This window comes from Hevea brasiliensis, chromosome 1 (assembly GCF_030052815.1).
Source record: "Hevea brasiliensis isolate MT/VB/25A 57/8 chromosome 1, ASM3005281v1, whole genome shotgun sequence".
Lineage (NCBI taxonomy): Eukaryota > Viridiplantae > Streptophyta > Magnoliopsida > Malpighiales > Euphorbiaceae > Hevea > Hevea brasiliensis.
This window is the reverse complement of record NC_079493.1, coordinates 113185963-113212894: the sequence shown is the minus strand read 5'-3', so window position 1 is coordinate 113212894 and position 26932 is coordinate 113185963. Positions and strand designations below refer to the sequence as shown.

The window sequence follows — 26932 nt, the reverse complement described above, 5'->3', positions numbered from 1 at the left end:
GAAAGCAAACAGTTGTCACTTAAAATAAAGGGACCATGATAGGCCATAGATTAGTGCATTTTGCTTTTCTACCTATTCAAATGGCATTATCTCCTTCACTACTTTCTTCACGCACAACTTCAGCAACTTCCTAGAGTTTTATTGTACCTATATAACATTGTAAATGCATACCACTCTCACGCTTTCTCCAGCCAAGCTAGTTTCTCTGGCAACCACCATGACTTTGTGTCCATTCCGATCCACAGCCATAGCAAAACTCGAACTTACACCTGCATTTATAATCACAACTAGGTCTATGAAACTCTTATTGCACTTGCGTTGAAAATAAGCAATCCAATATCATTTAACCTGCCTTATTAGTTATTACAATGCCCATTTCTCCGACAAAGGTACAGAAGTTGAAGCTCAGAAATGAGTTAAAGTTAAAACAAAAGCAATTGGGAAGGTTTGGTTGTTGGGGGTGGGGTTGGGTTGGGTGGTGTGTGGGGTTGGTTGTGGTGGGGGTTGGGGGTTGTGGGGTGTGGGGGTTTGGGTTTGTGGGGTGGTGTGAGTTTCCATATAGTTTCTCTTTATTTTGCAAGCATTTCAAGCTAAGACAGATTGTATAACCCCTATACCTATAGGAAAATTTTGTCAAGCAATGTTTTTAGCTGTTTTTAGCTGATTGGGTTTGGATTGAGATTTGAGCTCACACTCTGTAGCTATGGAGATAACTCTAAGATTAGCGAGCGAAAACTCATTGATTGCATGAAACATGTTTCAACATTTAAAATGGAGAATTAGTTCATATTAAGGTAAAACGTTTAAAATTGTAGAAATCAAAATGTTCAGAACCCACATTGTAGAGTAGTACTGCAATGAAGTGTTCATAAGTACTATTCAATACCCTAATTAATACAAATATTGGATGAGAAAATAGCACTGACCTGCAAATCATATGTGGGCAGCCATCTGTTCTTTCCACGTAGAATTTGCAATGGGGACATCTACTCCATTTCTTATCCTTAGCAATTTCTATAAACATCAGATCTTCTCTTCCTCTTTCATCCTCATTTAGACTCTGAAACACCTCACACTCTACCCCAGAATGCCAAGGCACATAACAACGAGCACAGAACAATCTGTGGCAGAAGGGGCACTCAGCTTCCCTAATGGCTTCTCCTTCATTGTCGGCCACCAACATGGCTGAACAATCCTTAAATGGGCAGTAAAACCTCTGCGATGCACTGATTAGCTCCTCACAGAGCGATTCCTCCCAACGATCAATCACTCCCTTGGAGAGCTTAGCTCTGCAAGTGTCCAGTTCAAGCACAGCCTTGCAATTCAATCCTGGACAAGTAATGATTGTAACGCTATCGTGAATCTTTGTAGCCACATGTTTGCTTATACAGTCGGAGCAATAAGAGTGAACACATCTCTCAGTTTCGAACATTTGATCACTATCTTTCTTTTCAGCACAAATATCGCAGAACCTGAGGGACGACTGACCAACTTCCAGGAGATTTTGCCTGGGAGGTGCTTCAATCATCAAAACCGATGATGGGTTATTCTTCTTCATGTGAGAAATGATCACAGAACCCATTAGAGCCTCCTGGAACTGCAGCTCCTCGGCGTATTTGGCGTCGGAAAACGGAAAGACGACTTCCTGCTGTTCTTCATCATCGAAGAGCAAAGAAAGGTAGAAATCATCAGCAAAATCGAGAGCAGAAACGTTTTCTTTTGCCATGATTCCGAATTTACAATTGAAAATGATAGGCTAGCTAGAGTTCTCTCCTTAACGACTCTGAAATCAAACCAAACCCACAGTGATTATCATCTTTATAGTTTTTTTTTTTTTTTTTTTTTTTTTTTGAAAAAGGGAAATAGGCAAAAGCGACTTCGCATGGAAGGACTCTGATCTTTTTGAAGCTGCTTCATAAAGAAGGTATAAACCTTTTTCCCTTTTTACCCTTCAACTTTCTTTTCTTTTGTAGAAATCTAAACTATTCGGTAGTATAAAAAATTAAGTAGGAAAAAAAATTTTACAAAGGAAAGATCCTAATGCTTACCAATAAAATGATACTATTTTTTATTCTTCAATTTTAATTCAGTTTGATATGGTTTTAATTTGATTCTCAATTTTTTAAATAATTAGTTATTTTATTCGTGAATTATGCAGCTTATTTATTTTGTTTATTTTAATATATAATTTAATATTTATTTTTAAAAATTTTATATTTTAAAACCATACTATAAATTTTCGTTAATGATAAAATTCTTAGTTAATTATATTAAATACAATTAAAATTTTTATTAAAATTTTGAGTAATTATACCTATTAAAATTAAATTTAACTTTTTTTTTATAAAATGATTCACTTATTTTCCTCCAAATATTCTTTCATAAAAATGAAACAATATAATATTTTTAGAGTAAAATTGCATTTAAGAAAGATCATATATTATTAGAAATAGTTTGTTTATAATAACTATAACAATAAATATGCCAAAAAAATCTTAAATATTATGGTGATATTCAAGAAGAAATAATAATAATAATAATAATAATTATTATTATTATTATTATTATTATTATTATTATTATTATTATTATTATTATTATTATTATTATTATTTCAAATAATTTCTTAATTTATGATTTGTATTTTATTCTTTTTTTTTTTAAGATCTTAAGTTTGTTCTTTTAAAATTGATTTTTTTTTTATACTTCTCAGCAATTACAAATATTTATTGTTTAATTTTCTTATATAATATTTTACATTTTTTTTAAAACAAGATTTATTTTTTTATATAAATCATTGAAAAGTTATATGGTTAATGTTATATCTCTTTATTCTAGTAATTTGATTTTCAAACTATATACCCTTTATAGAAATGTTTATTTTTTAAAGCATAATCTATAATTATACACACAACAAAAAAAAATTGAGAAACAATTTATTATTATAAATATAAATATAATTGATTTGTAAAATGAAACATAATAAATAATTAAAAATAATTATATAAATGTAAAAAATATATACAAAATAATTAAATTATTGACATAAGTAGGTAAAAATGTGAGAGATTTTAATAAGTTATATAGTCAATGTTCAAAAGAAATTAAAACTAAATTTATTTTTTAGTATTAATAAATAACTTATTTAATAGTAACGGATATAAATATCATTTAATTTTAAATTTTAAATTTTGATAAATGATTTATATTATATTTTAAATTAGTTTATGTATACCAATCAAAGAATAAATATATTACAATTTTAGAAGAAGTAAAATTGATAAAATAAGGAAAATGAAGATTTAAATTTTAAAATTAAAAGTAATAAATTGAATTTTAAAGTAATCAATATTTATAACAAGTAGATATTATTTGTAAAATCATTAAGTCATGTGTGTTGCAAGATGTGATACATGCAAGTTTTTGAATGCAATAAAATGCAAAATGAATTAATTTGATGAGATCATTTTTACGCTATTTTTATACTTTAATATATATATATATATTATTTTGTTTGGTATGTTATTTTAATTTATTTTACTTGACTTTATATTTAATTTAATGCTTTATAATTACCATGATAAATTTCAAATTTAATTCATTATTTTTTTTTACACATATATACATAATACATAAAAATAAATTATTTTCGATGATAAATTTTTCACTGTACAATGAACAACTGCAATTTTAAGCAAATTTGTGGTTGTGGCTCAATTGATTGGTAATTTTGTCTTCTTGCCTTTTTTGATTGAGTTGGGCTGGATATACATACTGAGAGAAGAGTTAACATTCATCCCACTACCTCCTTCCTTCCCGCAACTTACTACCCACTGCCCCTTCCGTCGCGCACGATCAGTGCTTCCTTTCCACATGTTTGGTGCCCATTGGCTTCTTCCTTCTCACTAGTTTAGTGTGAAAAGCGACGTCATTTTTACTTTTGTATGTCATTTTGAGAGGGCGGTAGTACCCATACACTCAGCAGCCACTGCCCTTTTCCTTTAGATTTGTTTTTTGACTTTCGTTTCCCATATATTTCGATCTTACTACCAGATTTTCGGCTAAAAGGTTGGTTGATGACTTAACTGCTTTTGATTACTTTTCCAGATTACTATCATATTTTGTTTTTTTTTTTTAAATTGGTTTACTTTTGTGTTTTTACTATAGATATACAGTGACATAGGATTGAAGGGTGAGATATATATATATATATATATATATATATATATATTGTCACGACCCAACCTATGGCCTAGGACTAAGACTAGGACTCAGGCGACTTAAAGCCCCGAGGCCCGTAGTAAGCCTAACTATTCCTCAAATCCATAACCAGGCCCACAATTTAGGCCCAATATGCATATAAAATAATTTAAATCAAACTGTTATAATTTCATTTCGGGCCAACTTAGCCCAGAAATTTTCAGAAACTAAAATCAGGGGAGCCCAGCTCAACCCTGTTACCTCATTTACAAATTGTTTAAATACCATACAAATCTTCATTTATTAATCTTAAAAATTTAAGTTAACAAAACCTCTACCAAGGTCCACACTATTTCTAACACATGCGGAGTTCTAGATTTTTAATTTATAAAAGATAGTAAAACAATTAAATAATTGACGTTAAACCTGTGAGGAAGAAAACATGTTGCTCTGTAAAATAACTCCTCCTGTGGCCTGGAAAAATTTTTGAACAGGAGTGAGCGTTCGACTCAGAGAGTAAAATATCAATTTTAACCATAATCTCTATAACTATCTAAAACTAATGCAACCTATGGAATGAAGTGCAACATCAGCAATAAATTCACATCATAGCATCAAAAAGGTAATTTGGAGCACTCACACACCCTGTAGTATCAATCATAACATATGGGGTGATCCCTATCTGACTCTCTTAAATCCAACTTTGGTGCCGAATTACTCAAGCTCGGACTTCCACTTAATAACCAAATCGAGGGTCCCAGCGAATTACTCAAGCCGTGACTACCCCTCGAAGGATCGGGTCCCAGCGAATTACTCAAGCCGTGACTACCCGCCCTATCCATATTCCACACCACATCACACTCACGCCAACGCACGCACACTGCTCCAAATTACCACAACAACATCCATGGCACATCAACAGTTATGAATGCAACATAAATCGTGCCTAGAGTTTAACTACATAAATATATGCATATAAGTGATGCATGGACATGCTTGAACATATAATAATATCGAAATTACAATTAAAATTAATATTCTACTCACAGACTTGACGATGGTCACTGAGGCGGCTGGGCGGAGGAAGAAGGTTGTCCTCTCACTCACGACAATTTTATTACAATCATTTAATAAATTTGACTCAATACAAACAAAGAAAAAGACCAATACGTCCTAAGTCGTGCTGAAAATCCAGCAGAGTTTCCCCTATACCTGGGGCCTACCCAACCTGCAAAAAGGCTCAAACGACACTTCTAAATTCTCAATTCCCACAATCACATCTCATCAATATCACATGGCCCCTCCTGGGCCCTCCAAATCAGACAATACTCAAAATCTTAAAAATTACGTTTTAGTCCCTATAATTGACATTTTTCAAAAATCCACTCAAACAAGCTCTAAAAATTCTAAAATTTTGCCCCGCGGTCCTTAATAATATTATAAGGCTATTGCAAAATGAATTGTAATTTTCTAATCACCCATGAATATTTTATTCAAGAATTTTACTCGATTCCATAAGTTTCCAACAGCTAACATATTCCTAATTCAACCCAATTAAATATTCACATATTTAAACCTCCATCCTCAAGCTTCAACCAATTATATAAAATTTAATTATCTTAATTTCAATTAATCTTATATGCCCACATGCTAAAAATATAACTAAAATCCATCCATATTTCTCAAAAATATTCTACGATCACCCAAAAATTCAACTAACACCATAGAATATCTCCAAATAATTTTACTTTCATCATATATTTTTCTTAGAATTTTTCTCCAATTTTTCCTGTTTAAGAAACACTGTATTTATGCTCCACAGACAGAGAAATAATAAAAATTGTCTTACCCGAAGTTTATCTGTGTCTCAAAAATTCCAAAAATTTATGAGAAAGCCTTTGGAAGTTGAACCATCTCCATAGCTCACACTGCCATCACGCACCACCGCCAAGACGGTGGCCGCCGTCGCCGGCGACATTTGCCGAATCTGATCATACCACCATGTTCCTCTCCTCTTCCTCAGTCCATATGTGGTCTCGGATCGTCGATCCAACGGTCGGATCGTCATAGATCTGACGAAAAAGCTTGAAAAACCCGAAACTTCTCTCCTCCATATCTCACTCATCCGACCTCCATTTGCTTCAAAATTGGTATCAAAAGAAAGCTCTCGGAACAAGCTTTCCAACGCCACCGGAATCGCCTCAATCGGATGTCGGACGAAGCCGGAATCGCGCCGGAAAGCCGCTGCCCACTGTGCGCGCGTTTTCTCTCTCCTCTTCCTCTCTTGCCGCCGTTTCTGGTGGTCCTGGACGTCACCGGAGGGTCGTCGGCCGGTGGGGAGCTGCTTGGGACGTCGCCGGCCGGTCACCGGAGAAAGGAAGAAGAAGAAGAAAGGGAAGGAGAGGGAAAGAAGAGAAATGGGGGGGGGGGGGGGTTTTCCTCCTCCCGTTTTTGAAATTTTTTTTTTTTTTTATATAAAAGGCTGCTGTGACAGTGGGAAACCCACTGTCACACGCCAATCCCATTTTTCAAAATATTTTTTTTTTATTTTTTTATTTTTCTAGGTTGTTACATTCTTCCCCCCTTAAAAAAAATTCGTCCTCGAATTTTCGAATAAACAAGAGATATGGAAAAGAATATTATCGAAATAAGTGCAATCATTACTCCTCCAGCTATGCAGATATTGGTAAAACATTTATTCTTCGAACTCTTCGTATATTATATATGACATTCTACTGTTCTCTGATTCTACTATAATGTCCTATTTGTCATCATCTCTTTCTAGAGATGCTCTTATCTCTTGGCTATTCATTGACCATTCTTCTGACACTTCAGGTATTCATTATAACTCTATTACTCTCGACTTGATAGCTGATAACTTTAATTAACCTTGGCGCTTAACTCTCTTTTATTACGCCCTAACGTGTCTCTTGGTGACTTCAGTCATCATTCCTTTGTTTTAATAATCTCTGTTTTCCCCAATGACATAACTTATGTTCCTTATTCCATGGTATCCTATGAGTAGCTTTCCTGTAGCACCTAATCTAGGCATCTTGTTCGAGATCTTTACTCTTCCTATGACTTCAGTGGTCAATACCTATAAATCTTCTCCTCCCATGATACTTCAAATTTTTAATCTCTTTTGTGTCATTACTAAGGTACTTAGACCAACCTCTATCGATCTTATGTAACTAGTCAGGTAGAGTCTCCTCCAAGGGCCAAGTGTATCATTTATCAATATTGGAAAGTAAACTGGGTCTCTCCTTCTAGGTAACAAAAGTGTTTATATTCTCTGACAACTCAACCCATGCGACTTATCAATTCTCACTCCTTCTCTGGAATATAAATATCTAGACTTCTTCCTATAGCTTCTTAGTATGTGGCCTACTTCTGACACATTAGCACTCAGATCGAGGCTCTACTACTCCTTTAATCTATCATCTCATAATAACTTGTTTTAAACGTCTCTTAGTGTGTTCCTAGCATACCTATTCCTCCTTATCCTCATCATTATAACTGGCTCTATCGAGCTCTTTTTCTGTCCTTTGCATCTTATCCACTTCCCTTTTCCTATTTTTTGGTATTGTTGATATCTTTTCAACCTGCTGTACTTATTCCTTAATTTTAGTCATATTTCACCCTTACACCTTTTTCCTTCAAGGAGGTCCATCCCATCATCAACTTTAACTTTCATTTTATTTCTTAGTCTTATCTTGATTACTAGTTCCATTACTTCGAGAATTCTAACCTTACAATTTACTCCTACCGGCACATTCTTCACCCTTTGTAACACTTATAATTAACCATAGAAAATTCTTTTTGTATCCCCTTTTCCAACTTAACTATCAGAACATTATCATTCCCCACCAGCCTCAGTAGGAAATTGCTCATCCTAGATGGATAGGAGCCCTTGAAACTATAAGTTCCATCTAAACTACACGGCTGTGGGAAATGTGTGCCATGCCTTAATTCTAAACAAGATACTTTACAAGTTCATTCTCCTTAATATAATCACATATACTGCCCATAGCTTTCCAACCTTCCATAGCTTTCCAAACTTCAGCCTCAACTTCTCCTATTAGCAACAATCTCATTCGCTGTAACTCATTCACTATTAGTATTCTCTCCAGCTCATAGTTTAAAACAGTTGCAAGCCTTAGTAGCTAACTCAATTTAACTCCTGTCATTACTCTGATCATCCTTTCATACTTAACACTAGGTATGTACTTACTGTCATTCTCATATCAAGAAATTGTGTATGAATTGGTGCCTACCAAACTCTCAAATAACTCGGTCTCCTTGACTCAGTCTCCGTTCCTTATATAACCCTCTTATATTCAACTACGCTCGATTGTCCATATAATAATGTTTAACCTATGTTTCTTGGTTTTTCTCTCCAAATTTCATTATCTCCTAGCACAATTGTGCTCTACCTATAAGATATCATCTGCATGAACACTTTACCGTACCATTGTCCTTCCTGACATAAATTTTTTTTTTATAATTTATTAACTTTACTTATACTCGACCTATGATTCATATCTATCATCGTTTATATTGTGCCCTTAACTTTTGTTGAATCCTGAAAGATTTCTCTTACTAATAGATTCTTCCAACACTAATTCCACCCTTATCTTTGGTCATTAATTTGATCCTTGAACTTTCTAGTGATTTATTACCATCCATATTTGTTACTTTTCATTCTACCCTACTGTTGTTCTGTCGTTATTGCTTCACTGCAAAGTGATTCTGTTGATCACACTAAAAATGTTTGTCTGACATTCATAACGAACCTCTAACTACTTTCTCACTATCTCAAAAGTCTAACCTAAAACTTATGTGTCATTATCTATAATTCTTTCCACTCATCATACCTATTTGATCCCTTAGACTGACTTTTATTCAACTTACTGCTTACTAACTTCTCTTTCTCTACCAAATTAGGTAGTCCGCAACACCATCGCACACCTTTTTAGCTTTTGCTTATTATTATTGTATTCCATACCTCCATCACTGTTCTCACTAATGTGGTCCCATTTTGGGTTCTCCATCATTGTCATTCACCTTGCCAAAAATAACACTTAGCCTACCCTATATCTTAACTTTGTTCCTTTTATTATGCGCTCTTTAGGTTGTCCTTTCATTTATTTCCTTTGTCTTACCCAAAATAGAACTTGACTATTCTATCCCTGGTTCCATTCTTCTTCCTAACATGACAGCTGTACCTGCTAACTATATCTTCCAGAGTCTCTACCACATTATCACATATCTGTGTTACTTAGATTTGGTCCTTTGACCACTCTAGCTAGTACTTCCACTAGCATTTAGATTATATTGCATCGGCAATCAATTTTCCAAACTTTCATTCTGCACTTCCTTTATCCATTGGCCTTCTATGATTTATCTTTGCTAATTTATTACTCTTAATACTGTTATAATTAGATTATACTATTGTTTTGAACGATATGAAGTTAGAAAGGAACTCAGGAAATTGCAGTCATACCTTTATCGTATGATTTCTATTCTTATCCTTTAGTTTACATAATACCCTTACTACCTCGAGAACTGATTCTGCAATAATTTTATTTATTTGTTATTATTATTATTATTATTATTATTATTATTATTATTATTATTATTATTTTCCATGTTTATTCAATTAGCCAAAACTTAAGATTCCGGGCACCCAAACCCGTCATCCAATTCAAAGGATTTACATCCATCGTGATCTGATTATATATGATTCCTATAATGAAACTTGTATCCTCTGCAGGATACCCGAGCCAACTACTCTCTACCACACTCTACAGTCCTATCTGGGGCACTATTTTATTGGTCACCATTATTAGTAATAATTTTCGATCCCTTCTGAAAAGATAGGACTATACCCTAACTTGCCGCAACAACGGTACTACATTTACCACCTTGCCCAAAACCATGTCAAATTAATGTCTCTCTTATCATATCATAGCTCTGTGAATCATCAATTCATAGTTCTGACCTTCCCTAGGTAGTAGGGTTGTACTTTATTCTATACTGATACACACAAGGTACACTATTCTCACTAAGTTCTAAGCAAAATGTCTGTCGTACTACAAAAACGATCCAAAATTCCATACTGAAGACTAGATGATCTCCCCCTATAAGTGTCACATTTACTTTGCATCTAATCTGAAACCTCTGGTCTGATGGCAACTCTTGAAGCAACTCTAGCTCATGCTAGGGTAACTGAGTCACTGACTCTAGTTATCACCCAACTGTAACCTTTCAATATTCTAACTCTAGACCCCTAACCAGGAGTTCCCAACTCCTCTGCAAATATAGAACTCTGTTCTGGTATTACTGTACCAAAACAGAGACTGCCTGCAACACCCTCATCATAAGCACTACAGGGATGCACGCAGCTCTATATAATAATCTCATGTCGGTACTGTAATCTGCAGCTTACAGAGCAGACATCGAGAACATTGTATAGTTGCTACGATACGTCCTGACAGACTAGGTCTCCTAATTTCTTATCTCTCCTGAATCTTCTATTATCACAAACTTATTCTGACTGGGTCATCTACTGATAACTGCCAGCAGTGGTATCCTCATCCTTATCTAGGGCAACTGTACTTTTAAGACTCACTTTTTATGTACTCGTGCCTTACACGAAATGGGCACACTATTTAAACCCATACAGACAAAAATATAACATTTCTTGGAGTACGTATCCTCATGATAGACCTCACATGTCTACTAACTTTATTTCACATTTCTGTGTACTCCACGAAAATCAAGACACTAACTGAGGCACTTTTATATTTCCCGAGGTATAACGCAGAATCTAGAAACAAAGAATTACAGAAAAAGACGAAACAGAATCCTATACTCCGCATGTAACATCCTAACAAGACTCCTTTTACACTCCCAAGTATATTATTTCCCATGAATCTAGAGCCTAAGCTCTGATACCACATTTGTCACGACCCAACCTATGGGCCGGACCGACACTAGGACCTGGGCCAGCTTAAAGCCCCCGAGGCCCGTAGTAAGCCTAACTATTCCTCAAATCCATAACCAGGCCCACAATTTAGGCCCAATATGCATATAAAATAATTTAAATCAAACTGTTATAATTTCATTTCGGGCCAACTTAGCCCAGAAATTTTCAGAAACTAAAATCAGGGGAGCCCAGCTCAACCCTGTTACCTCATTTACAAATTGTTTAAATACCATACAAATCTTCATTTATTAATCTTAAAAATTTAAGTTAACAAAACCTCTACCAAGGTCCACACTATTTCTAACACATGCGGAGTTCTAGATTTTTAATTTATAAAAGATAGTAAAACAATTAAATAATTGACGTTAAACCTGCGAGGAAGAAAACAGGTTGCTCTGTAAAATAACTCCTCCTGTGGCCTGGAAAAATTTTTGAACAGGAGTGAGCGTTCGACTCAGAGAGTAAAATATCAATTTTAACCATAATCTCTATAACTATCTAAAACTAATGCAACCTGTGAAATGAAGTGCAACATCAGCAATAAATTCACATCATAGCATCAAAAAGGTAATTTGGAGCACTCACACACCCTGTAGTATCAATCATAACATATGGGAGCTGATCCCCTATACAGCTCTCTTAAATCCAACCTGGTGCTAGCGAATTACTCAAGCTCGGACTTCCACTTAATAACCAAATCGAGGGTCCCAGCGAATTACTCAAGCCGTGACTACCCCTCGAAGGATCGGGTCCCAGCGAATTACTCAAGCCGTGACTACCCCGTCCTATCCATAGTCCACACCACATCACACGCACGCCAACGCACGCACACTGCTCCAAATTACCACAACAACATCCATGGCACATCAACAGTTATGAATGCAACATAAATCGTGCCTAGAGTTTAACTACATAAATATATGCATATAAGTGATGCATGGGCATGCTTGAACATATAATAATATCGAAATTACAATTAAAATTAATATTCTACTCACAGACTTGACGATGGTCACTGAGGCGGCTGGGCGGAGGAAGAAGGTTGTCCCGGCTCACCTGACAATTTTATTACAATCATTTAATAAATTTGACTCAATACAAACAAAGAAAAAGACCAATACGTCCTAAGTCGTGCTGAAAATCCGGCAGAGTTTCCCCTATACCTGGGGCCTACCCAACCTGCAAAAAAGCTCAAACGACACTTCTAAATTCTCAATTCCCACAATCACATCTCATCAATATCACATGGCCCCTCCTGGGCCCTCCAAATCAGACAATACTCAAAATCTTAAAAATTACGTTTTAGTCCCTATAATTGACATTTTTCAAAAATCCACTCAAACAAGCTCTAAAAATTCTAAAATTTTGCCCCGCGGTCCTTAATAATATTATAAGGCTATTGCAAAATGAATTGTAATTTTCTAATCACCCATGAATATTTTATTCAAGAATTTTACTCGATTCCATAAGTTTCCAACAGCTAACATATTCCTAATTCAACCCAATTAAATATTCACATATTTAAACCTCCATCCTCAAGCTTCAACCAATTATATAAAATTTAATTATCTTAATTTCAATTAATCTTATATGCCCACATGCTAAAAATATAACTAAAATCCATCCATATTTCTCAAAAATATTCTACGATCACCCAAAAATTCAACTAACACCATAGAATATCTCCAAATAATTTTACTTTCATCATATATTTTTCTTAGAATTTTTCTCCAATTTTTCCTGTTTAAGAAACACTGTATTTATGCTCCATGACATGAGAAATAATAAAAATTGTCTTACCGAAGTTTATTTGTGTCTCAAAATTCCAAAAATTTATGAGGAAGCCTCTGGAAGTTGAACCATCTCCATAGCTCATCGCCATCACGCACTGCATACGGTGGCCGGCCACGTCGCCGCGACATTTGCCGAATCTGATCATTCCCCCATGTTCCTATCCTCTTCCTCAGTCCATATGTGGTCTCGGATCGTGGATCCAACGGTCGGATCGTCGAAGATCTGACGAAAAAGCTTAAAAAACCCGAAACTTCTCTCCTCCATATCTCACTCATCCGACCTCCATTTGCTTCAAAATTGGTATCAAACGAAAGCTCTCGGAACAAGCTTTCCAACGCCACCGGAATCGCCTCGATCGGATGTCGGACGAAGCCGGAATCGCACCGGAAAGCCGCTGGCCCCGGTGCGCGCATTTTCTCTCTCTTCTCCCTCTCTTGCCGCCCGTTTAGGTGGTCTGGACGTCGCCGAGGGTCGCCGGCGGTGGGGAGCTGATGGGGAAGTCGCCGGCCGGTCACCGGAGAAAGGAAGAAGAAGAAGAAAGGGAAGGAGAGGGAAAGAAGAGAAATGGGGGGGGGGGGGGGTTTTCCTCCTCCCGTTTTTGAAATTTTTTTTTTTTTTTTATATGAAAGGCTGCTGTGACAGTGGGAAACCCACTGTCACACGCCAATCCCATTTTTCAAAATATTTTTTTTTTTTATTTTTCTGGGTTGTTACATATATATATATATATATATATATATATATATATATATATATACACACACACACGATCATAAGATTTGGTGGATAGAGGAGTTTGAATTACATTTGGTGGATAAATGAGAGAGAGTAAGGGCAAGTGAGATTGTGAGAGGAGTGAGCTCTGCGCTCCTTTTTTAACTTTCATTTCTTCTTTGGGAGCTTCAATTTGCGAGAACGCTAGCCAGTGGAGGAAGTTTTTGAACAACCAAGAACTTTGCGAGCAGGACTTTCAACTAAAGTTCGATTGAAGATTTTTGGTAGATTGACAAAGCATCACACCACTACAAAAATCAAGAACAATGTAAGTTTTTTTTTTTTTTTTCCTAATGCAACATAGCAATCGACTATGGTTGGCAAAAGACATACAAGGAATAATGTAAGTGTTGTGATCCGAATCGAATCAAATCATAAAAAATTGAATTACATATTTTAGAAATCAAATCGAATCAAAATGGATGAAAAATCGAATCCAAATGGATGAAAAATCGAATCGAATCGAACCGAATCACTCTATTTTGGTTCGGTTCGATTCAAACCGATCGGTTTTATTTTTTATTGATTTTTTAATTTAGACTTGATTTTCAGGTTATTTGATCTGATTTTGACCTTAGTTTAAACCTAATAACCATTAATCAATGAAATTAAACAATTCATATATATATAATTACATATAATTTATAAATTTTCCATAAAAATAAATCAATTAAAAATTAATAAAACTATTCGGTTTGATTAGGTTTAATCAATTTTTTTCTCTTTAAAACTGAACCGAATCGAAATAACTGAAATTTTTATAATATAAATTCAAATTGAACCAAACCAAATTATCTTAAAAACCGAATCAAATTACCTAATTAAGGCAGTTCAATTTGGTTTATTTGGTTTGAACCGAATAATGCTCACCCCTATGTAGGTGTAATTACATATTGGTTTTGTTCTAATAAAATTACAATAGAGTATCAAACAAACAAAAGCCTAATTAATGCAAGAGAAAGAGGCTGCTAGCTTTTAGATACCCCAACCACAACAAAAGTTAATAATAGTAATTAGCATAGCAAATGATGTTAGCATTAAGATGAAAATCATAGTTGTTTGAGTTGGCTATAATAGTTTTTATTTATCATTTTTAGTTGTCGTTTGAAATTTTGTACTATTTTAATTTTTTTTTCTTTGATAAATAGCAAGGAATGAATTGTAATTAGATATTTATATAGTTGAAAATACAAAATCTCTAAGTTCTTGATCCCTTTGTGCCGTGAAAAGCCTCACCTACATAAAATAAAAAATACAAAATTTAACGTAGTTCAACGTAAGCCTACTTCACCAACAAATTCATTATCAAAGAAAAAATAATTACACATTAATTAGTTTTCTCACCCTCAAAATTACTCAAACAAAACTTATGGAATTCAATACACCTCTCCACTTTGTGAGCTCTCTATATATAAGCCAATCAACTACACATATATGTAGGCCATTAAAATATAATCCTTTTAGGACTCTAATTATTAGACTTCATAATTTAAATTCTATTAAACTTCCTAAACTAATTATACTTCCTAATTTCAATCGGACTTGGACTCTAATAATTTTCACTTTTAAGTCAAATGGAATTAGTCTTCATAATTTTTACAAAAGTCAATTTTCTTTTGAGTATTTCATTGCACTTTTGATTGTTGATGTTGCCTCTTGCTTTCACTTGTATTCTTTCAATTAATGTGCTTTCTTCTAATTTATAGAGATTTTTTGTATTAATTTTCTCATCCTTTATGAACACAAGAGCACCTCGGCTAACTTTCATGACTCCACCATGAATCAAACTCCCATAACCCAAAGAATCCAACTTATCCAAAGAAATTAAGTTCCTTTCAAAATTAGGAATGTATCTCACTTCATCGAACACTTTTACATAATCACCATGCAATTTGATCTTCATTCTTCTAACACCTTCAACTTTCATCTTGTTCTCATTGGCAAGCTTCACTTTTTCTCCTTCCTTCTCTTCAATCACATCAAACCACTCCTTCTTTGAGCAAATATGGAATGGGCAAACAGAATCCGTTAATCACTCATCTAGTAATGGATCTTTTGCCTTTTTCTTATTATCATCCACATTCAAACATTCACTATCAACACTATCATTCATTGTAATTGCAGCAGTTCCTTTTTTTTCTTTTCCAAGACTCTTCTTGAATTGTTTAAACTCTGCAAGATCTTCTTTCATCCTCATACAATGGTATTGAATGTGACCCTTCTCATGATAGTGGTAACATTCTCTATCTTCAAGGTCTATCCATGGTCTTGAGCTTTATCTATTCCTTCTCCAATTGTTTCCACGTGGATTACTTATACCACAATTAGAACCAGTAATAAAAGCTTCACCTTCATTGTTACTACCAATAACCTCATCCACGATAACTGCAATAACCTCATCCACCTTCAAAATCTTCTTCCCAACTATTAGGGCTATCACCAAGCTTTTATAAGATTGTGGAATAGAGGTTAAAAGCAAGGGCTTTATCTTCATCATCTACCTTCACACTAACTCTAGCTAATTGGATAATTAATTTATTAAAAATATTAAGGTGATCCCTCACTTTAGTACCTTTATCTATTATGAGTTAATACAACTCCTTCAAGTATAAGCGATTTGTGAGTGACTTTGACATATACAGGCTCTCTAATTTCTTCTACAAAATAACTATCGAAGTCTTCTCTAAGACATTGTACTTCGCATCTGGGGCTAATGTCATTCTAATCGTACTCACAGCCTTTTGTTGAAGCTCCTCCCAATCATTATCTTTCATGCTTGCTGGTTACTTCTCATTCAATACTTTAATTAATCCTTGTTGTATAAGAACATCTTTCATGGTGCTTTGCCACAGACTGAAATTAGTTTTCCCATCCAATGGCTCCATCTCAAATTTTGTGCTCTCCATCTTTGACATCCCAAACCACAACTCTAATATCACTTATTGTGAAAATCACACCCACACGAAATAAAGAATACAAAATTTAACGTGATTCAGGTATAAGCCTGCTTACCAACAAATTCACTATTAAAGGAAAAATAATTACACACACTAATTGGTTTTCTCACCCTCAAAATCATTTAAACAAAACTCACGAAACTCAACTCACCTTTCCACTTAGTGAGCTATCTCTAATTATACTTTCTAATTCCAATTGGACTTGGACTCTAATACTCTGCTATTTCCTTCTAGTTCTTTTTGTCTTCTTCGTAATCCTTCTCTTTTCTCTCTCTTTCCTCTCATCTTTCCCTAGTGTTAAACAATAGTTCAGACCCAAGTTCTAATAGATAATATATAGCTATGATGGGTAGGAAACCACATGTGATACTTGCACCATACCCATCACAGGGCCATGTTACTCCTCTCATGAAGTTGGCTTACAACCTAGCTGATCAAGAGGTCAAGGTCACATTTGTTAACACAGAGTCCATACATGCAAAGCTCATGTCTGCAGTGCCTAAGAAATTCAAGGGGAAAATCCCAATAAGCCTAGTTTCAATTCTTGAAGGGTTGGAGTCCAACAATGATGGAAAAGATAACTTCCAAGTAAGAGAGAGTGCATCAAGTTTTACGCAAAGTCATCTGCAGAATTTCGTTGAAAACATAAACCTTTTAAACAATGAGAAGCAAATAAGTCTTGTCATTGCTGATATATCAGTTGGATGGGCATTGGAAGTAGCCAAGAAAATGGGCATCAAGCAAGCTACATTTGTACCTTATGGACTAGGAAACTTGGCTATGATACTGCATAATCCTATGCTTATTAATGCAGGAATAATAGAAATTTATGTTAAGAACCTCAAGTAACTTTTCAAACTTGAATTTGTTTATAAAATTATGTTAAGCTTTATCCATTGATGAGCTACTTAATGATATATATTATAGCTCATTGCCTTCTCATCCCAATTTTATTAGGATACAAACTTTAAGACTTATGAAACTATGTTAGGCTTTAAATTTGCTTATTAGTTATTCTGATTTATCAAGTGATAATTATGTTACTAGGAACACACTAGCTATAGGCAAATAGAGATGACTTTAAAAACCAGGTCACCCTAAATGGAAGGGCAATTCTATAGTGTTGGTGGGTACCTAATTAATTAATATTGAAGCCTATAGGCTAGCAAAGAATTTGTTCTGTGAGGTAGATATGGTGTTGATTTTGATAGAAGCACTTGAAATTCTCTGCAGGAATTCCAATGAAAGATGAGTTTATTAGTCAGTCAAATGAAATTTCTGCTTAGAATACAAATGAACTTATATGGAGCTTCCCAGGTAATCTAGAGGTGCAGAAATTCTTATTTAAACATTTTTTTTTGCAACACAGTGGAAAATGTTCAAATTTCCAATTGGCTTGTAGTCAATTCATTTTATCAACTTGAGCCATCAGCCTATGATTCGATTCCCAACATCTTACTGGTTGGTCCATTGTCTGTGAGCGATCCTTTGGGAACTTTTGCTTGAAATTTTTTGCCTGAGGACTCAACTTGCTTCAGCTGGCTTGATGAACAACCTCCAAGCTTAGTCATCTATGCTGCATTTGGTAGTTCAACAATATGCAACAAGCAACAATAAATGAATTGGCACTTGTTCTTGAGATGTTAGGCCAACCATTTTTGTAGGTTGTTAGATCAAATTTTACAAATGGAATGCTTGTGGAATACCTAGATGGATTCATAAAGAGGGTAGAAAAGTATGGGAAGATAGTCGAATGGGCTCCTCAGGAGAAGGTGTTGGCTCATCCTTCTACTGCATGTTTCTTTTCTCACTGTGGATGGAATTCAACTATGGAGGGCCTAAACATGGGGGTGTCTTTTCTATGTTGGCCACACTATGTAGATCAATTCCATAACAGGAGTTACATATGCAAAACTTGGAAGGTTGGTCTAAGATTGATCCCAGATCATAATGGAATGGTAACTAGGTATGAAATCAAAACTAAACTAGGGAAACTTCTCTCTGATAAGGATATACAAGCCATTGAAGGAGCGGAAGCAAGTAATTGGTTAGATTAGAGCATTGAATTTAAAAATTTTCTTCTAGGGTTACATGCATCATGCCACATCCATTATGTGCCTAATTAATTTCAAAGCTCAATTGCATATTAAAACACTTTTAATATGTATTAGGATCTACATTTGCCATTTAAGATTTTTGAATTAACAAATTAACTCAATTGAACCCTAGTTTGAAAGAAGAATATGTGCACTAACCTTTTGATATACTATTGATATAATTGGCATCTTTAGGAAGCACCTATGACCCCAAATGTTGTCCCTCTAGCTTGTCCACACCAAGATCACCAATGGGCAGCTCCCAATCTTGCTTCTCAAGCCTTGCCAACCAATTATAAATTGGGTTTTTGCCTTTAGAGAGGTTGTAGATGTGTATAGGACACTAGAAACAATTCCTAGCAATTTTAATTCAAAGGAATTTGGGCAATTCTCTTTGAATTAATGAGAAAAGATAAAGAGGAGAGAGAGCTCTAAAAGTGGCGGCACCTTGAGATAAAGAAGAAGAGTGTTTTATTTTTCTTTCTTTTCCCTTTTATAATTAGGTCATCACTTAAACCCTTGCCACATGTCATCACCACATTGTATCTTATTTTTAATTGACTTAATCACATTAAGCCAAGTGTCAAAGCTAGACTTAATCTTGACTTTGATCATCTTACATGATAGGAAGACAAATGGCAAGCTTATATGATGCCATATGTCACCATCTCATGGTGCCACATATCACCCTGTGAAATGACCAAATTACACTTATGTTGTAATTTTGAGTTTTTAACCCAAAATCATTATTTCTCCTCTTCTAATCAATTTATATCAAATATAAATCAATTAATTAATCTCTATTAATTAATTTCTCATAATTAAATTCATATTTAAACACTTTAAATATAAATTTAACTTATACTATACATCCAATAACCTAGATTTAGTTTCAAGTCATGCTAGGGACCTTGCAATCTTATTGCAAACCAAACATATTTAATTAATCAATTAAACTATTTAATTAATCAATTAAATCACATTTTACTTGGTGATTAACTTGTGTATGTGTGTGACTTACTAGGCTCATCACTAATTGGCAATGAGATATAATATTAACTCTTAATATCATCAGAACTCTTTCCTACCATAAATGATTTCTCTAAATCATAGACCATGGTTGACACTTAGCATAGCATGTCATGGCCACCCAATCAATAACAAGGAATACCTTTAAATGAACCTATAATCATATGTTACCATGTACTAGAATATCTCTATTACAAAATCCCAATTCGAGCTGGAGTCATGGTTTATGTCAAACCCCATTTGCTATGAATATTATGTTCTCTTTTAATTGCAGTTCTTGATTAATTAGATTTTCTTGTCAGAAACTCTTTTCTGACTAAATCTGTCTGTCCTAGCCAGGAACTTGAAACATCTAGAACAATTAAATGAACATAGGATTTTATCCCTATTTACTTAGGGTAACAGATTCCATCTTGATCAACACCTACCTCCACATATAACTAGTAGGAGCCAACACATGCCCATATACCCATACACAGTACAAGTATGAAAGCAGTATCAAACTCAAATCACCTATATACAAGATAACTGTGTTATCTCAGGTTTAAAGATTATATGCACTGATATGATATATGATAATGCATTGACAAGAATAAACTCCATGTGCTTGTCATATGCGTCATTGGTTCGGCCTACTTATCATTTATAAGTGCCTATCATGTTTGTTATATGGCATGAAACTCGCCATTCCATCTTATTTATATCCCATATAAATACCTTGGGAACAAACATGATTGCAATCTTTCTGGATAAGTCATGTCCTTATTGTGAAGTATTCTCGATTTTGAACCAATTTATGATACTTTGTGCTAGAAATACTGTCACTCATATTCTTAACAACTTAAGAATAAAATTTCTAACAAAATATCAAAGGACATTTTCTATTACATATAAATATATTATGTAAACGGAAAAGTAAAATTATCTTTTATTAATAAAATAGGTACTAGATACATACAAAATGATATGCTCTAGGGCATACCACTAACAGTTAATTCACTGAAGCTTAAGGAAATGGCCAGAAAAAGCAATAGCGAAGGTGGATCTTCTTTTAAGAATTTCATGAGCTTTGTTAAACAGATAAACCAACTGGATGTTTTTGTTATTGATAAATAAACTTTTATGGTATGTAATTGAAGTATAGTTGAAAAATTGATGTATTATAATAAACTTAAAAAGACAGATTTATTAAGTAATTTCACTTTCAAATGGAAAAGTCATAATAATTTACTTCTTGCTCCAACATCACATCAAGAAGCCTGCATCTGTCTTCTTTGAATTTTGAAAGTAGGGATGGGTGATTCAAAAGCTCCTGGGCTGTCAATCTTTCATAAAGATTCCGTGTAAAGCAATTGTTCAAAAAATCTTTCCAATCTTAGCATGTGTCTGTTCAGAGCCAATTAATTGGGAAAGATCCTCAATTTCTGTATCAATGTCACGTCTCAGCGAGTGTCTTTCCCTGTTAACATATGTAAAATAATACATCCAAGAGCCCAAATATCGATCAGATGGTGCCTCTTCGACCTGAAACTTCACGGCTTCAGGAGGCAAATACAATGAAGTTTCGTCAAATTCACTAATTGCTTAATTTATTCTTATATAGATTTATGACTTAATTTTCTATGATTGTTTTTCATATCTTTCAATATACCACCTTTGACTATTTTTATTTATCGCATTTAAAAAGAATGTTAATTATTTTTCCTTTATTTGTATCAAATATAATAAATATTTATATAATTTTTTAATTATGCAAAATTTAAATGGATAGATAAAAATTGAAACTAATCCTCCTATTAAAATTAATGAAACTGAAGCAATCAAAGTTTAAATCTAAAAAAGAATCAACAAAATTAAGGGAATCAACTTCCTATCTCAAAAATATTTTGATACCATTATTTTTTAATAATCACCAGATTAAGGGAAAATACAATTAATTAGCTTTTGGAATTGCCCTCAAGGACGACCGAGAGTTAATTCAATTACTCAAATTTTATGGGATTATAATGCGTTCTATAACTTCAAAAAGTTATTATTCAGAATCTAAATCCTCTAACTCCTGAGTTACCATGTCTGAACGCGCTCCAAGGCCTGTAGAAGAAGAAACACCTAAAACAGAGGCATCTTAAATATGGATTTTGATTACTAAATCTAGATTGATTCGGTTTCTTTTTTTCCAAATCCTTATAGAACAATTATTAATCTACTTCTAGTGTAAAGAGGATTACTAAAAATTCTCTTCTATATATATGTATACCCTGCAAAGAATATAATACACTCAAATTGGTCAAACCTCCGTTTGCTACCTTAAGTTGACAATCTGAGTTTGCTCAATAACAATGGCAGGGAAACAAGTAGTTGTCCGTCAAGTTTGGGCAAGCAACCTAAAATCTGAGTTTTTCCATATCCAGAAAGTAATTTGTCAATACACTTTTGTTTCTATGGACACTGAATTCCCTGGCACCATCTTCCAGTCAACTCTCAACAAGCATTTTCTCTGCTATGCTCCAGATTGTACCTACTATCTCATGAAGCTCAATGTTGATATGCTAAACATTATCCAGCTTGGTTTCACCTTTTCAGATATATAAGGAAATCTTCCCACTCTTGGAACTGAATACTGCTACTGTTGGCAGTTCAACTTTAGGGATTTCGATCTGCAGAGTGATCCCCATAATGCTGAGTCCATTTACTTACTTGAAAAACAAGGAACTAATTTAAAGATGCATAGAGAAAAGGGTATTGATTCTAGGGATTTTGCCAAGTTGGTTCTTAGTTCTGGCCTTGTTTTCAACTATTCCTTCACTTGGATTACTTTTCATGGTGCTTATGATTTGGCTTTCGTCATTAAGATTTTAACGCAACAAGACTTGCCCCGTGATCTTCAATCTTTTATGGGGCTACTGAAGTTCCACTTGGGAGTTGCAGTTTATGACATTAAATATATAACTTCTGTTCACGGCTTGCATCGTGGATTGGAAAGGGTATCTAAGTTACTGGGTGTTAACTGAATTGCTGGAATTAGTCACCAAGCTGGACCTGACAGCTTGTTAGCTCTACAAACTCTCATTGAATTCAAGAACATTTATCGCAAAAAATTGAATGAGAATTTCAGTAGCTTTGAGGGAATGTTATCTGGACTCTGAGGCGGAGAACGGCTGCTCTGCAGACCTGAATTCATGGATCCTTCCAATCGGTAGAGAAAGAATGTCATGTGTAGAACCTTATTGTTTTATTAAGTGTGAAGAAAAAAAATATGAATATGAAAATTTGTTATTAAAATAAAAATTTTAATATTAAATTGCTTCATATTGAAAATAGAATTAAAAGCACTTCGTTATTTTTGCTAAATTTAATGGGGAATTAACTATAATTCTAACTATAGAAACTAACTTGTAAGTTTATTAAAATGTCAAAAACTAAATTACTTAGTTTTAAAATTATAAGGATTAATTTGTAGGTTTAACCAAATCTTAGAGACTGAATTGCTAATAAAATAAAATCTCAAAAACTAAATTATTTTCATATTGAAAATAGAGTTAAGGATATTTTAGTTATTTTTATTAAAATTAACGGTAACTTAACTAAAATTTTAATGATAGGGACTAAGTTGTAGGTTTTGTTAAACCTCAAGGACTAAATTATTTAATATTAAAAGTATAAGAATTAAGTTGTAAGTTTTATCAAACTTAGGGATTAAATTATAATTTATTCTTTAAGTAATAATACTCTTATATTTTTAATTTTTATTTTTAAATTTGTAGATTTTTTGAAATTTATTTAGGATCTGTTTAGTTTAATTGTTGGATACTGCTAGTAACTGTTAGTAGATAGCTATTATTATTAGTTATTAGCTAGTACCTAATTTATATCAAGTGTTTAATAAAACTATGTTTAGCTATTACTATTGATATGTAATTACTAATAAGATTATATATCATATAATTTATTTTATTATTAAAATAAATATAACATTATAAATTTATTATAATATATTATTTATTTTATTATTAAATTAAATATAAAATTATTAATTTAATATATTTTTTATCATTTATTATATTATTAAAATAAATAGATAATTATTGATTTATATATTATATCATTTATTTTATTATTGAAATAAAAAATAATTAAATTCTTAAAAAATAATTAAATAACTTTAAAAATATAGTTATAAAATAACAAAGTAATTATTATTGTTGATAAAGGAAAAATGTATAATTAATTTTAAGTTCTTAAATGTAAAAAAAAAATTTTTTTTTTATAATAAGTAAATCTTTTTATATTTTATGTTATTAATAAAGAAATATTTTAATAAAATTATAATGAGCTAATTAAGATGTTAAAATTATAAATAAAAAAATAAAAACATTAATAATATTAATTTTTGAGTTAAATGGAAGAGAATAATATATTCTAAATAAAAAATAAAATCAAATCAGCTATTAGCTGGTGATAAACGGCTCTAACAATACAGCTGATATAAACTGTAGCTGATGAATATTATATCAGTTACTTATCAGCTATTAGCTTTACTTTTTTAAATTTATCAAACACTTTATTTTACCTGTTTGAGTATTTATCAGCTATCAACTATATTTTATAGGTAAACTAAACACCCCTTGAATCAATGACGGATAATAATAAAGTGAGATTATAAGTAATGGGTTTTTCAAAACCATTTTTCTTTCAGTTACCGTACAAGTTAATCTGAGTTTTTTTAGAGTTTTTGTTTCTTTCTATTGTATAGGTTGAATGCATTTTCTTTTAACAGATTATAAGTAATGTATGTTCAGATTATAAGATTATTTTAATTTTATCATTACGTGAATGTAATTCACACCCATTTAATTTATATATTTTAATTAAAAATTAATAATCTTATAAAATTATTTAAAATATAATATTCTAAAATTTATAAATATTATTACAATATATATATATATATATATATATATATATATATATATATATATATATATTAACTAGTATAGTTATGATATTGGACAATATTCTCCTATTAATTAATTCTGAAAGAATTTGTAAATTAATAAAATCAGGCGAACAAATTTTCCATCTTGAAGGAAAAACGTTCTGAGGATTCTTGGTGTTAATGGTTGAATTTGAATTGATGGGCTGCGGTATTTTGGATTTTGAATTTCTGAATTTGCTCCATTGGGAATCTTGATGTTCTAATTTTATTTTTTTTACTATTTTTATTTTATTAAAATTAATAAAAAAAAGAATTTAATATTTGTTATTAAAAAGAATATTTCATTATTGAATATTTTATTGAGTTAGAAGTAACTTAAGCTTAAATAAAAAAGTTTGCATTAATTTGATTAAAAAAAATGTAAAAAATACTGAGATATATTTAAAAATTATGACATAATATTCGTTGATTGCTTTCCATAACTTTAATGATGCCCATAATCAAAAAAATTTAATAAATTCACATTTAAAATTATTTATTTTGTTTATTTTTTATTTGCAAGGAAAGACGCTGAATTAGTTTTTGGAATTAGCCTAAAGGACAACCAAGAGTTAATTCAATTACTCAAATTTTATGGGAATATAATGTGCTCCATATCATAAAAATTCTAGCTTGATTAGGTTTTTAAGAATAAACACCTAAAACAGAGGCATCGAAAATATGGATTTTGATTACTAATTCTAGCTTGATTAGGTTTTTTCTTTCCAAATCCGTATATGACATCTACTGATCCACTTCTAATGGAAAGTGGATTACAAAAAATTCTCTTATATATATATATATATATAGAATATAATACACTTAAATTGTTCCAACCTCCTTTTCCTGCTTAAAATTGGCAATCTGAGTCTGCTCTAACAATGGCAGGGAAACAAGTAGTTGTTCGCCAAGTTTGGGCAAGCAACCTAAAGTCCGAGTTTTTCCATATCCAGAAAGTAATTCGTCAATACCCTTTTGTTTCTATGGACACTGAATTCCCTGGCACCATCTTCCAGTCAACTCTCAACAAGCATCTTCTCTGCTATGCTCCAGATTATACCTACTATCTCATGAAGCTCAATGTTGATATGCTTAAAATTATACAGCTTGGTCTCACATTTTCAGATTTAGAAGGAAATCTTCCCACTCTTGGAACTGAATACTGCTACTGTTGGCAGTTCAACTTTAGGGATTTCGATCTCCAGAGTGATCCCCATAATGTTGAGTCCATTCGCTTACTTGAAAAACAAGGAACTAATTTCAAGATGCATAGAGAAAAGGGTATTGATTCTAGGGATTTTGCCAAGTTGGTTCTTAGTTCTGGCCTTATTTTCAACTATTCCTTCACTTGGATTACTTTCCATGGTGCTTATGATTTGGCTTTCTTCATTAAGATTTTAACACAACAAGAGTTGCCCCGTGATCTTCAATCTTTTATGGGGCTAATGAAGTTCTACTTGGGAGTTGCAGTTTATGACATTAAATATATAACTTCTGTTCATGGCTTGCACGGTGGATTGGAAAGGGTATCTAAGTTACTGGGTGTTAACCGAATTGCTGGAAATAGTCACCAAGCTGGACCTGACAGCTTGTTAACTCTACAAACTCTTATTGAATTCAAGAACATTCATCGCAAAAAATTGAATGAGAATTTCAGTGGCTTTGAGGGAATGTTATCTGGACTCTGTGGTGGAGAACGGCTGCTCTACAAACCTGACTTCATGGATCCTTTCAATTGGCAGAGAAAGAATGTCATGTGCAGTACCTGATTGTTTTATTGAGTGTGAAGAATCATCGGCTAGAAAATTATAAGCAACTGAGTTTTTTTGGAGTTTTTGTTTCTTTTGATTATTGTATTGGTTGAACACAATTTTTTTTTTGCTAGATTGTAAACAATGTATGTTAAGATTATCTTAATTTTATCATTACTCCAATATTATTTAAATTCATTTAATTTTATATATTTTAATTAATAATTCATATAAAAATATTTTATTAATATTAATAATTTTATAAAATTATTTAAAATATAATATTCTAAAATATTATTTTATATATATATAATTGTTGAGTTAGTTAGGATTCTTGGCTTGCATGGTGGATTGGAAAGAGTATTTAA

The 26932-nt window shown here is 32.8% G+C and overlaps 3 protein-coding genes, 1 long non-coding RNA gene and 1 pseudogene across 4 annotated transcripts; 3 read left to right on the top strand and 2 right to left on the bottom strand.

Moving 5' to 3' along the window:
* On the bottom strand, nt 1-1838 carry LOC131180189 (E3 ubiquitin-protein ligase RSL1-like). Its single transcript, XM_058147821.1, has 2 exons — nt 927-1838; nt 1-269 (listed from the first exon to the last, which is right to left on the bottom strand). The coding sequence occupies exons 1-2, from the start codon at nt 1724-1726 to the stop codon at nt 197-199; spliced, it is 873 nt and encodes a 290-aa protein (XP_058003804.1). The 5' UTR covers nt 1727-1838; the 3' UTR covers nt 1-196.
* On the top strand, nt 1837-26730 carry LOC110662909 (probable CCR4-associated factor 1 homolog 11). The gene is made up of 2 exons (XM_058147827.1): nt 1837-1924; nt 25702-26730. The coding sequence occupies exon 2, from the start codon at nt 25797-25799 to the stop codon at nt 26580-26582; it is 786 nt and encodes a 261-aa protein (XP_058003810.1). The 5' UTR covers nt 1837-1924; nt 25702-25796; the 3' UTR covers nt 26583-26730.
* Nucleotides 11407-12248, bottom strand: LOC131180195 (uncharacterized). Its single transcript, XR_009149015.1, has 2 exons — nt 12187-12248; nt 11407-11607 (listed from the first exon to the last, which is right to left on the bottom strand). It is a non-coding gene; the product is annotated as an uncharacterized LOC131180195 (long non-coding RNA).
* Nucleotides 16773-20954, top strand: LOC131169031 (UDP-glycosyltransferase 83A1-like; annotated as a pseudogene).
* Nucleotides 22178-22849, top strand: LOC131183315 (probable CCR4-associated factor 1 homolog 11). The gene is made up of 2 exons (XM_058154042.1): nt 22178-22378; nt 22475-22849. Exons 1-2 carry the CDS (start codon nt 22178-22180, stop codon nt 22847-22849), a joined length of 576 nt encoding a protein of 191 aa, XP_058010025.1.
* Nucleotides 26731-26932: the final 202 nt, after the last annotated feature.

What these genes read in the sequence shown, in the direction of transcription:
- LOC131183315 (XM_058154042.1), top strand. Translation starts at nt 22,178, where the DNA reads ATGGCAGGGAAACAAGTAGTTGTCCGTCAAGTTTGGGCAAGCAACCTA. An exon ending in ACTATCTCATGAAGCTCAAT is followed by an intron (nt 22,379 to 22,474) that starts GTTGATATGCTA and finishes TACTGTTGGCAG; the next exon opens with TTCAACTTTAGGGATTTCGA.
- LOC131180189 (XM_058147821.1), bottom strand. Translation starts at nt 1,726, where the DNA reads ATGGCAAAAGAAAACGTTTCTGCTCTCGATTTTGCTGATGATTTCTAC. An exon ending in TGCCCACATATGATTTGCAG is followed by an intron (nt 270 to 926) that starts GTCAGTGCTATT and finishes TTATAAATGCAG; the next exon opens with GTGTAAGTTCGAGTTTTGCT.
- LOC110662909 (XM_058147827.1), top strand. Translation starts at nt 25,797, where the DNA reads ATGGACACTGAATTCCCTGGCACCATCTTCCAGTCAACTCTCAACAAG.